The sequence below is a fragment of the Myotis yumanensis genome, unplaced genomic scaffold (assembly GCF_028538775.1).
Source record: "Myotis yumanensis isolate MYYU_CA2020_CCGP unplaced genomic scaffold, mMyoYum1.0.hap1 SCAF_1, whole genome shotgun sequence".
NCBI lineage: Eukaryota > Metazoa > Chordata > Mammalia > Chiroptera > Vespertilionidae > Myotis > Myotis yumanensis.
Window position 1 is genome coordinate 131067118 of NW_027223752.1, and position 12663 is coordinate 131079780.

Sequence of the window (12663 nt, forward strand, 5' to 3'; positions counted from 1 at the left end):
ACTTTGGTGTGTGGGCTTATGCTCTATCACTGAGCCACACTGGCTGAGACCATTTTATTGCATTTTTGCCCTTCATTTCCTATCACCTTTCCCCCCTACAGGACCCTCTCTGGCATGTACACAATTTCATCAAGTACTGCCAGATCATCTGCAGTGGCTGTGCTACTTTACATTTTTGCCAGCTGTTATCCCCACATTCTTGCTGGCACTTGATATTTTCTGACCTTATCATTTTTTTTCCTAATCTGATGCAGCAGATGGAGTGATGTTACTGTTCTGATTTTCAGTTCTGTGACTACTAATGCAATTGAGTATCTATACTAATAAAAGCCTAGGTAGTCCTTGCGCCCTCATGCAACACCCTCACGTTGTTACAAGATGGCTGCCACAAGATGGCCGGCAGGGGAAGGCAATTGTGGGCAATCAGGTCAGCAGGGGAGGGCAGTTGAGGGTGATCAGGCTGGCAGGTGAGGGCAGTTGGGGGTGATTGGGCCAGCAGGGGAAGGCAGTTGGGAGCCATCAGGCCAGCAGGGGAGCAGTTAGGGGCGATCAGGCTGGCAGGCAGAACCACTTAGGGACAATCAGGCAGGCAAGCAGGTGAGTGGTTAGAAGCCAGCAGTCTGGGATTGTGAGAGGGATGTCCGACTGCCAGTTTAGGCCCGATCCAGAAGGATCGGGCCTAAACTGGCAGTCAGACATCCCCCAAGGGGTCCCAGATTGGAGAGGGTGCAGGCTGGGCTGAGAGACACCTCCCCTCCCCCCGTGCATGAATTTTGTGCATCAGGCCTCTACTTCTGTCATATATGTATTAACTGTTTGGGTTTCTCTTTTTATGAGTGGCATTTATATGTTCTTTGCCTCTTGTTTTAGATTTTCTTATGCGCCCCCCCCCCTCCCCCCCATGTTCTTCTGTCCTAATTTGCAGAGTTTGTTTTTTGGTATATTTTACATATTAATCTCATTGGATTTTAAATAGTGCATTACTTTTCCCTTAGTTTGTTTGTTTTTTACCTGTTAAGTTTTTTCTTTGAAATCCTTTATGGAACAGAATCTTTAATATTTATACATATATATATATAAAATAGGTTTATATTACAGGTTTTGTTTAGGAAGTATTTCTTTGTTCTTAGCTAACAAAATATGTTGCTGCAGTTTGTGTCTTCTTTTTTGAAATCTGCAGTGATTTTTGTTTCTATTTTCATTTTTATTACTACAATTTATTTATAGATCTTGGTATTTAGAAGTGTGGTCTTTTTAAAACATATTTAAGCCAGTGCTTTCTAATGCTGGTTTTACTCTAGAATTTAACTAGGTAGGTGTTTTTAAAAAATATATTTTTATTTCAGAGAGGAATGGAGAGGGAGAGAATCATCAGTGATGAAAGAGAATTATTGATTGGCTGCCTCCTGCATGCCCCTGACTGAGCATTCAGCTAGCAATCTGGGCATGTGCTCTGACTGGGAATGGGACCAGGACCTACTAGTTCACAGGTCAACACTCAAACACTGAACCACGCCAGTGAGGCTAACTAGGTAGCTTTTAAAAATAATTTGCCCCCTGTACTCTACATTAACTGAATAGCCATTTCATTTTTAAAAAGCTCCTTTTGTGCCCTAGCTGGTTTGGCTCAGTGGATAAAGTGCTGGCCCATGGACTGAAGGGCCCCAGGTTCGATATGTTCAAGGACATGTGCCTCAGTTGCAGGATCAATCCCTAGCCCTGGTTAGGGTGCATGGGGCAAATGATTTTAAAAAGCTACCTTGTGTCTCGCTCACATCGATGTTTCTGCCTCTCCCCCTTCCTTTCTATTCATTTTCTTAACTTTTTTCCCCTATACTCTTCTCCAACTGTTGTTGCTATGTCTCGATGGCTCCCTCTCCATCCTCTCCCCTCCTGCAGTAGATTCCTGTTTAACTGTAAGAATGTCTTTTTAATTAATTGGAAGAAATAATTAGCCTCCTCTTCTACATTTCTGACCTACATATTTATAGTAGGGCTTTTTGTTTTTTGTTAAAATGTCTTTTCTATCTACCCACCTTTGAGGAAATAAATTATTTGTTTTTTGTTAGGTTTTTGAGCTTTTCTGAGGTGTATACTTCTCTCCACAGTATCCTCTCCTTCCGAGAGTAGCTTTCCATAGGGAAGCCTATTAAAATAAAGAATAATAGAGGCCCCAGATGAGCTCTTCCTAAGTCTCTCCTCCACCAGGAATGTCTCTGTGAGCACCCAGGTCCCTCTCCCTCCTTGCTTTTCTCTTTCCAAAGCAAATCTATCCCTGCTCTGGAGGGCATCCACTGCTGCTTCTGTGGGGCGGCGGGGGGGGGGGGGGGGGGGGGGGGGGCGGGGGCGGGGCCTTGCTCCATTCAGTCTCCCTTCTCCCCTAACTTCACACTTTTTCTTTCTCTTTGGCTCTTCCCCTTTAACATAAATATACTCACATTTTCTCAACTTAAGAACATCCTAAAGCTGTATTTCCTTCTAACTACGACCACATCTCTCTTCTCAGCCAAAGGTTTGGGAAGAGAAGCCCTCAGTTGCTTTCCTCACCTTCTCTCTCCTATTCACTTCTCCACCCAGTTGGATCATCAAAGGCATTTGTAGGTGTCCTGCCCTCCTGACAACATTTGAGTGTGTTTAGGAAATGTTGTTTGGACCCCTAGGCTGGGCCACATGAGTGCGCTGGGAGAGGGGATAGAGGGCCTACAGGACCGGGAGGACCAGCATTCTGACCCACTGCCTTCCCTGCCAGGTGGGCACGCGGAGGGAACGCTGCCCTGATTGGTCCCTCGTAACCAGGTGACCACAGAATGTGTTCTGGTTGGCTGGGGCCCGCCAGGAGCCCTGCCTTCAGTTGAGACGCAGCTGTGGCAGGTGGTGGAGCTTTGGCTGTGCTCTCTTCTTGCAGTGGTTGTGATTCTCAGCAGTTGCCTGATCAGCACACCTTTTAAATACGTGAGACTGCTGGCTGTCCTCACAGACTAGTCAACTCTGTGGAGGCGGCAGCAGCTGACAGCTGGGCGGGGGCGGCGGGGCCCCCTGGGTTTGCCCTTTTGGGGGTTGGGCGGGGCGGGGGGGTGGTTAGGGAGACTGTTGAGCAAAGGCAGTGACAGCAGCAGGAGTAGAGGTTCCTCATGGGAAACAAACTCACCTGCTGCTGGAAGCCCAAAGCCAGCCGGAGGCGGGGCCGGGAATCTGAGTCGGTGCATCCGGCCCCTGAGTCTGGTGACCATGACCGTGAGGCGGGCCGAGCTGATGGGGATTTTGAGTTCTTGGATTTCATGTTCACCAAAGGCGTCCCCGTGCTGCGCCTCAGAGACCTGCAATTGCCCGAAGGTAAGGAGTGGCAGGGGTTCGCTGATCTCAGTCACACCTCTGGGCTCTGCTGACCCCAGGACCCCCTAGATGGGCACCATCTCAGACTCCTCCTTGCCTTCTTTCTGGCATCCCGAACCTTTATTTTTCCCCGTCATGTCTGGCCAGTTTCTTTCCCTGTTCAGTACCCAACACCCAGTGTTCTTTCCTCCATCCCCATTCAGCCTGAGACACTCCAGTCCTTGGCCCTTCCTGTTCATGGCTCTGTTTAGTGTCTCGTGGGACTCCATGAAGGCTTTTGGGTATATGTTCTCCTTTTTCTCTATGAAAACTTTAATACCCCAACTGCAGAGTTTCCATCCCATCTCCCTATCCTTACCTAGCCTATGGATCTTAGTGAAGGAACCAGGTAGGGCCCAGTGATACCCTTGTTTCCACCTGTTAAGACAGTTGATACTCTGAACAGTTCTGCTGCAAAGATTTTAGGGGTTGTTAGGTAAACTCAAAATTGATAACCGACATAGAACCTCTGTGGTGTTCTTAAGTAGGCAGTTTTCAGTTGCCTGGATAGAAGCTGTTTATTCCTTCCAACTATAATTTGAACACAGAAGGAAATGGTGGGAGAGGGAACTCAGAATTTCCGAATGATGTGAAATGTTACCTCCAGTCCTACAGAGAATAGTTGCTTGTTCTATTTTTATACAAAAATATCTCCACCTAGACACAAACACGTCTTCAGTCTTACTTCCGTGACTTAACAGACTTCCCTGTCATATTGCTTGTTCTAAGGAGGAGTGGGTGGTTCAGTTCACAAGAGTGTTGGTCAAAAGTTTCAAAAGAGAACCCTGAACATTTAAACTTGAATTGGTGACATAAAGTCTTGGGAGGTAAGATTCCAAATGGCGCACAAGAATGTTTGTCGGTTTGTCTCCATGGCTCCCTGTCCATCCTCTCCCCTCCTGCAGTAGATTCCTGTTTAACTGCAGGAATGTTGAGGTGAAAGTTCTAAAGACCAGATGCCTGAAGCCTGGGGAGAGTGGGGGACATTAGTGAAGAGGGAGAAGAGAGGAAATACTTGATTTAAAATAATTCTGGATAATAATGTAACTAATGAAGACTGTAGCGTGTTGTTGTTTTTTAAGTACAAAACGTACATTTACAAAGATGTTAAAGCCCCTTTGGCCCATTTTATTTTTATTTTTAATGGCAGAGATTATTTCATTGTTTCATAGAGAAAACGCATTATAGCTTTTATTCTATTTAAACTGTAGTTGAGCTTTTAATTTCTTTAAAAGTTAGAATAATTAAGCCTGGGGATTCACCTGGATGATGGACATGGCTTTGTAACTGAAAAGTACTCCTTGTTCAGAGTATTCAAATAGTGTGAAAAAATGAACAAATTATGTGAATTAATTGTACCTTTAAACACAATGCAAGTGAGGACCTGTGGAAACTTCTGTTTACTCTGGTGCTGTAAGGTAAGCTTCTGTCCGAGTGATTCTGTCCGGGCCACTAGTAAACCTATAAGAAGTCATGTTAAATCAGAAAAATTGAAAAAATGGAATTCATAAGCATAGAATTTACATTTTTATGTTTAACATGATAGTTTGAGTTTCATTTCAATTCGTTTTTAACTTTGGGGGGCATTCACTAAAGTGATATGAGAAATCTCAATTTCATCATTTGCCTATTAGTAAGTTTTCATAGAAACATGGTGAGAATACCAAATATCAAGTTCCAGCACATTGAAAGTTGCTTGTAATGTCTTTATTTCAGACAATTTTACATCAACTTCCCTGGAAACTAAGAAATACCTACTTGGGTGTAAAACATTTTGGCTTTTCTACAATGGAGAATTGAGTTATTTGGTTACTACACACAATCATACTTACTGGAATGATGCTCTGCCTTGTTCTTCTGAAACAAGATGAACCTGATTTCTTTATGTCATTCCAAAGCGATATTTTTAAGAACCCTCACACAGATTTCAGATAGACTTAACAGAATTTTTCTAGTACCTTGCCTTTATCTAACAGTGTTTCTGACATAACCGATGGTGATATCAGTAACACACAAAAAAGCACTAGAATCCTGTCATCAATTTAATTGTTACTCCTCAACTGTTCATGCAGCCTTTTATGTTCTGACCTATGAACTCTGCTAATTTGCTGCTAAAGGTGCTCTCTCTCAATGACGCCTTTCTCCCTCTCCCCTGAGGCGTGAGTGGGGAAGTAATTGGCAACGTGATCAGGAAAAACCTGCATAATAGAACTTTACTCTTTCCAGTAGCTATTTTAACCCTCTTTTTTTTTGTGGGGGTGAATATTAATAAGTATTTGATGTACAAGGTTGGAAAATACAGTAAAGTTATTCACTTATGCTAAGAATACCCAGAAATTTTATTAATATTTTGGTGTTTATTCTTCCTGAGTCTTTTGTATGCATATAAACATAACAGTCTATTTTAGAAAAATGAGGGCACTCCTTATGTGCTGTGGTGTCACTCAGAGTTATAAAGAGAATAAGGACATTAAGCTCCTGGACCTGTGCCTGACCCCTGGGGGGCATCCAGGATGTTTCCATGCAGCTGCGTGAGCTCCCCTGCAGGCCTTCTAATAACTGGTCCTGTACCTTCAAATGGTTGGCGCACCATTCAGTTACCCACTGTTATGAGGGGCCATCTTTCAACATGAAGCCAGACACAATCCCATTGTAATGCTTTATTCTGGGGACACAGATTAAAATAGATGCATTGTATTTACCTCTAGAATTCAGATGGTATACTTCCTTATAACTTCATTAGGATGTCATTTGTAGTTAAGGTATTTTAAAGTTAAATGTTTTTATCCCTAATTAAAGTCATCATTGGTTTTTCACTGGACATAGCACTATCTTTTAGTGTTTTTGTGGGTTTTCTGTCTTTAATTCTGAATAACGGCTACTCCAAGATCAGGAAGCAGTGCGGATCTTAGATGATAAATCCAAAGGTTGCATTAAATAAAACCTTGGAAGGTATAAGAAAATTGGGAGAAACTTAATTGGTTTGGGTACACTGAAATAGTAGATATTTATTGGGCACCATTCCAGATGCAGGACAAACAATGAAATTTAAGGACCCCCCTCCCCCGCCCCCGCCTCTTCCCTCAACTCAGGTTTTTACATTCTAGGAGATCCTAGGGGCGGACAAGACATGAACAATCAAGAAAGTCAGGGTGGTTAAAGACAGCTGCTCTCTTTAAGTGACATTAAGCATTTCTAAAAGTGAGAGAGACCCAGTGAACACGTGGGGGCAAAGGCTTCCATGCAGAGTCCCTCAGGTGGGAGTACAGAATGCAGGCAGTAAGAGCAAACACGAGGTGGCTGCAGCAGATTGAGAGGGATGCCGGGAGGAGGGCAATGGTGCATCAAGACCTTGTATGCTGAGTGGGCCTTGACAAAAGTATGCATTTTATCTGCATAAATGCAGATTATCTTTGAAAGTGTCTTTATACACAAGAGAAATGCAAATAAATCTATCCTGTACTTTCTCTCCTATTGAGAGAAGATCCATAAACTTGACACTTAACTCTTTGGTAAGGCTGCAAAGAAACAGTTCCCTTCATAATTTGCTGAAGGAAATACAAAATGGCTCCACCGCCTGAAGGATGTTGGCACAAATCGCACAGCAATGCAGATGGCATTAATCACGAAATCCTACTTTGCGGAATTTATGCTGAAGACTTACACCACAAAATGAAACCACATTTCCACAAAGTTTATGTTGCATTATTTTCAAAAAGACAATAGCTTATGTCCAATAAGGGACTGCTTAAGTAAACTGGTATGTCCACGCAGTAGACTACTATGGAGGCTGAGAAAATGATAAAATAGCTCTTTCCTGCTATGTGGTTTTCTTCAGGATAAGTTACATAAAAAAAAGGAAGGAGAGGACACCCAGTAATCTCACATGACAGAAGCAGGGGAAGCATGTATTGCTTATTTTGAAAATATGTTGAGAGAAGTTCGTGCTAATTGTGTAACTTTTATTTTTCCCCCTTTAATGGGCAGCCAAAGCACACATTTACTTAAGGTGATGTTAGGGTGATGAGTGGACATTTCATACACTTTCCAATGAAATGCTTAATGTTCATATTTTGCTTTTGAATGAATTTGTGAAAGCTTTATTGTCATTTTTGGTGCTCTCTGTATAGTATATAAATTGCTCTTGGGTTTCATTTGATCCTTATAATGTTTTGAGTTTGGTAATACAGGAAATATATCTGTTTTGCTTGTGAGAAGACAGGCTCTGAGTGGTATAAATTGAGTTGTCCAAGGTTTGAAAAAATCAGGCTTGATAGAGCAGGAATGTAAATTCCAGATATATGGCACATAGGAATGGAATTTATAGAATGAGACATCGTGGGATCAGCTTTGGGGATGCTATCTTTTCTCACACACTCCTTTTTTTAGTGTATTACAATTAAACTTTAGGGTTAAAACAGTAACGTTACATAATGTGAGATGAAATTGAGGTAAATTGCTACTCAGAAATGTTCTCAAACACTGAGCAGAGCACTTTTTAAAAATACATAAAGGAAGAAAGGTGTATTTCACTATGTGAAATGTCACATCTCAGTCACAGTCATTAAAACAGGTTGAGGATTAAAACCAGGCAATACTGAGATCCAAGGTGAGGCAGCTACAGAAGTGGTTTGGAAGCCGCACTTAGGAAACTAGGAGCGAGGCGTGAGGAGCTGTAGAGTGGGGGATGCCCTTTGGTGAGGCAGCCAGCTCAAGGCCTTGGGTAGGAGTCACCCGACGGGGTGGGAATGTGGACTCAGAGAGATAAAATCATTAGTCTATACGGTAATAGATGGACTCCTAATTTTGTGTTATGGGCCACAAAATAATACAATGCATAGTGAATACAATGCATAGTGTAGGGGGTAGAGCAGTTCAGTAAATGCAGGAGGCCTTAAGTAAGCAGGTGCCCAGCAGTGGGCCCAGCAACTGCTGCCATTTCTATTTAATTAGTATAAATGGAAATCATTGTCTTTCTGAAAAATGCTGCTTAAAACCATATATATATATATATATATATATGTATAATACAACACCACACCATTCTGCAGTATTTAGCAAAGAGTGGAAGGTATATATAAAATTATTTTAGGCCATAAACAGAAAATATTTTATGAAAACTTGATGTAAATTGACAACATTAGGGCCCCAGTGGGTACAACACACACAGTACATGCAAATGACAGGCAACTCACTGATGTGGAAATAACACTGTTAACTGTGGTCACACTGTGCACTCAAGGACATGCCAGTTAGACTTGGTGAGGTTCCTGACCCACATAACCATGATCTTACTCAAAGCTTGGTAGCACTATCCACTAATATGCCCTCACCGGTTTTAGAAAGCCACTTAGTTTTATAAATTAAGCCATAAAAGCAACCTAACCTTTTGGTCTAGTCATTTTATTTTAAAGAGCTTTTCTAAGGAGATTTAAAAGGTTGTTATAAAACTCTATATATGTGATGATTTTTTAGAACTATGTAAGTACTTAAAACCCCAGCAGAGGTTGGCTATGTAAAGTATAGGAATAACACTTTATAGACAAGTATGTATCCATTAAACAGCAAATATGCTGCAAGTTGAAAAAATGGATCTTAAAATAGATTTAAATCTTTTGAAGAGAAGTACTGACTTTATAACCAGAGTTCACAGAATGAAAACCAAGGTACTCCTTGATTCAGGAATTAAGGGATCTTCTCAGCACTTGTCTCGGTTCTGCTCTCCTGTTGATTTCTCCTGAAAAGGCTTCCTCCTCATGCTGGCAAAGGGGAGTCCGCAGCTCCAGACTCTCTAAGGATCCTGGAGTTCAGCTCTGCCTTTCTCTTCCGGTTTTTGGGAGGTCCCAGGCAGCTGTGATTGGCTGGCCAGCTCTGAGGCACCTGCCTGCTCTGGAACCCAGGTGTAGGGGAGGCAAAGTTTCAGCTGTTTCTTTGTTTTGATTTTTTCTGCATGTTGTCATTTCTTTGATTCCAGCATTCTTGATTTTTGTATGTAGAGCTATAGCAACACCTGTTCCTTAGGGGCATGCCTGTGTGTGTGTGTGTGTGTGTGTGTGTGTGTGTGTGTGTGTAAGCCTTCTTCTTTGTCTCAAGTACATATTTTCATGGGCTTCCCATTGAAAATTTTAATTAAACTTTATCACACCATTGGCATTGATACAATTGTATGGCTGCTTATGCAAATATTCGCTCTTATCTTTTTTAATTCAAATGCAATATATTTACTTTCTTTTTGGTAGGAAGTAGTCTTGAATTCTGTCAGAAGCCTGAGGTTAGAGGCTGCTGTGATAGTCTCAGCCTCTCACTTTGTGTACAACTGAATTCATTTATTTTCCAAGTAGCTAACATTGTCTTATTTTTCAAATTTGTGGGAAAAAACCTTTAAAATAATTTTGTGGGTTTTTTTTTACATTAAAATGTTGAATAGAATAGTTTCTACAAAAGCAATTTAATAAACTGAAATGCAGTGAAGGAACATTTTTGAAGAACAGGCAATTGGTGCAGTTATTTAAATTTCTAGTGTTGGCCTTAGTATCAAAATGGATGGCTCAGATGCCTGTGAAACCAGGATGTCCCAAATTATGTTTGTGCAAGATGCTAACTGTATTACTTGGAGGGGGAAAAAGGTTCTAGGTATAAATTTGTGAAATGATGTGTTAGACATTACTCATTACTAGACTGATTAGTTCTTAACACGTCAGTGTGCATTTTGATCTCTAAGAATCAGGGATATCATTTACTTTTACATGACTTCCAAACACCCTTTTAATAAATAGGACCATTATTATGCAATTTGGGAAATATTGCCATAATCATTACTCTCTCAGGATCTTGGTCCACTTTCTTACAAGATTGGTTAAGTGGTTTCAGATGATCACTACTAAGGAATATCATAGGTTTTTTTTTAAAGTAATGACTTTATTATTCCACGTAGTGGCAAGCTTTGTGTTATTAAAATTCAGATATCTATTTGGCATACTTGCCTAAATAGAAGATTATCCCACCTTGGTGCAAGGTGGACTGCAGGCACACCTACCCTTACATAGTTACAGCAAATTGCATTTTTACAAGCAGCCCTAGATCAAGTCCAGAAAGTATTCTTATTGAAGCCCTCAAATTAATTGTGTGGCCTGGAAAGAAGAAGTGGAGCTTTAACTTTGGAAATTGAGGGCAGAATTTAAAAATCACTTTGATGAAAGTATAAAAGTCACTGTCATGACAGTGTTCCTGTAGACTAGAGCCTTGAGCTATTATACTGTCCTTTTAAATGTGCCACGATATGGAGCCCTAAGCAAGCCACAGCTAAGAAAATAAGTTCATGTTTTTAATGGAATTAGAATTAGCCTAATGAGTAAAAAACATTTGCCAAAAACAGCTCACGTGATTTGGGCATATTTGATAGATTAGCTGGTATCTGACACCAATTTGCCACAGTGTAACTTGCTTCTTGGCACTGTTTCTGGAATCTATATATATAAAAGCCCAGCGACCAGAATAGCAGAATGACGGGAACCACTGGTCTCTTTGATGAGCACTGTGGCTGCCAAACGGCCCGATCCGGGCCCCAATTGACCCCCACAACTCCTTCAGCCCCTCCCCCCCATCCCAATCAGGGGCGGAGCCGACAACTGCCCATGGTCCCTCCCCTGGCCAGCCCCACCCCTAATCGGGGGCAGGGCCAGCCAGCCAACTGCCCATGTCCCCTCCCGCTCACTGGCAGCCAACCTCCCAGGACCCCTCCCCCCCTGCTGGCCCCCCCCCCCCCCCCATAGGCCTCAATTGCCGGTCAGGCTGAGGGAACCCACTTGTGCATGAACTTGTGCACCGGGTCACTAGTATCAGCATAAATGAGAGTGACTGTATTTCTAATGACAAATAGAAGTGGGGAAGCATGTACACAATTCATAGACTACTTAGGTGCAAGTTAAAAAAAAGTCTTAGGCATAGCTTGTATTTGTTCCACATGCATAGAAAGATTCTACAATTTTAAATTTTCCCAGTAGAATTTTTATATTGTTGCTGTGAGAAATGGCTCATCTGTCAGAATTCAAATGACGGACCCAGAGACAGAAGTATGGCGAAAATGAGACATTTAATAATTTGGCCTCCAGAGTTGATGTCCTTTGTCATAGGCACACCTGATATGGGAAGCATAGGCTATTTATTTAATCCCTCCTCCAGTTCCTCATTGGCTGAGTACTACTATGGGGTCACCTGTTTCCTCATAGGTCACCTAGGTCTTGCTGTCTCCCATTGGGCCTTTTACAATATTGGGCTGAAGCCTTTCTAGCTGCCTGCACCTCCCCTGTCTACTGGAGGGGGTTTCCACCATGATGCCTCAGGGGTTTCCATCATGATGCTGGCCCAGGTGCACAGTTCTTTGTTCCTCTTCCCTCCTCCCTACTTTCTGTTTGTCCTGGGAAATTCAGTAAATCCCATCAAAAGCTGACCATACTGGAGGTGGACCACAGAGGTTCATTTCTTACATCGCCTTGACTAAACTTGGCTTGTTACCATTACTTAAAAATTCTTCCCAACACCGTTATAAGTGGTATAAATTGGTGTGTAGCTAATTTTAAATGATGTATTTTTCTATTTGGGCTTTAGGTTTAATCCCTTCTGACCATCCAGAGGCGTGCACAATTTTCCTGAAGAAATCGCAAGTAGATGGTAAGTCAAGATCAGATTTAAATGACAGGTTTTTATTTGAACAATTACAAGGATCAATTGTTTATATATGAGGACTGAATTTGTAATCTTACATAGTGCTCAAGCAAAGGATGCTATTTCACATTAGAATTTGAAGGTATTCAAACTCTCTCGCCCTATGTAATGCTGCCAGAGTACCTCAGAGGAACAGAGCCCTATGAGGTTCCCAGAAGCCTAGCAGGAGCATGTGCAACTATGTCAATTTCCTGTGTCCTGTTTGTTTTAGGATAAGAACCAGAACTAGGATTTTAAAGCTTCTGCTTGCCTGCTTATTTTCTTTAGTGTTATGTTCAGTCGAGTTTAAAAAGCACACGGATCGAGTCTTTCAGTTGATTGTGACAGCAGAAGTACAGGCAGGGAAGGGTCCATTTTATTTGAATCCATGCAGCTCAATACAAAGTGGGGGTTTTAACATGCGTTTTCATGGCATGTGTGCATGACTGTCTGGAGCTGATCATTTTGCTTAGGATTGCTGCATTTCTCAGTTTCTTCCAGAGCCAGGGGCTGCTCACCTGTAGAGAGAGGGTGAGAGAGTAAAGGAAGTGCTATCCCATGCCCCTCTCCTCAGTCCTAAGGAATGTG

General features: G+C 42.0%; 1 protein-coding gene across 1 annotated transcript in view; it reads left to right on the forward strand.

Annotated features, from left to right (window-relative positions):
- Positions 1 to 3131: 3131 nt before the first annotated feature.
- Positions 3132 to 12663, forward strand: part of LOC139014206 (cyclin-Y-like protein 1) — an 80262-nt gene continuing 70730 nt past the window's right edge. The window contains exons 1-3 of the mRNA XM_070421196.1: positions 3132 to 3333; positions 11980 to 12042; positions 12364 to 12428. Coding sequence (XP_070277297.1) covers positions 3132 to 3333; positions 11980 to 12042; positions 12364 to 12428 — 330 coding nt within the window. The remainder of the gene's footprint in view (positions 3334 to 11979; positions 12043 to 12363; positions 12429 to 12663) is intronic.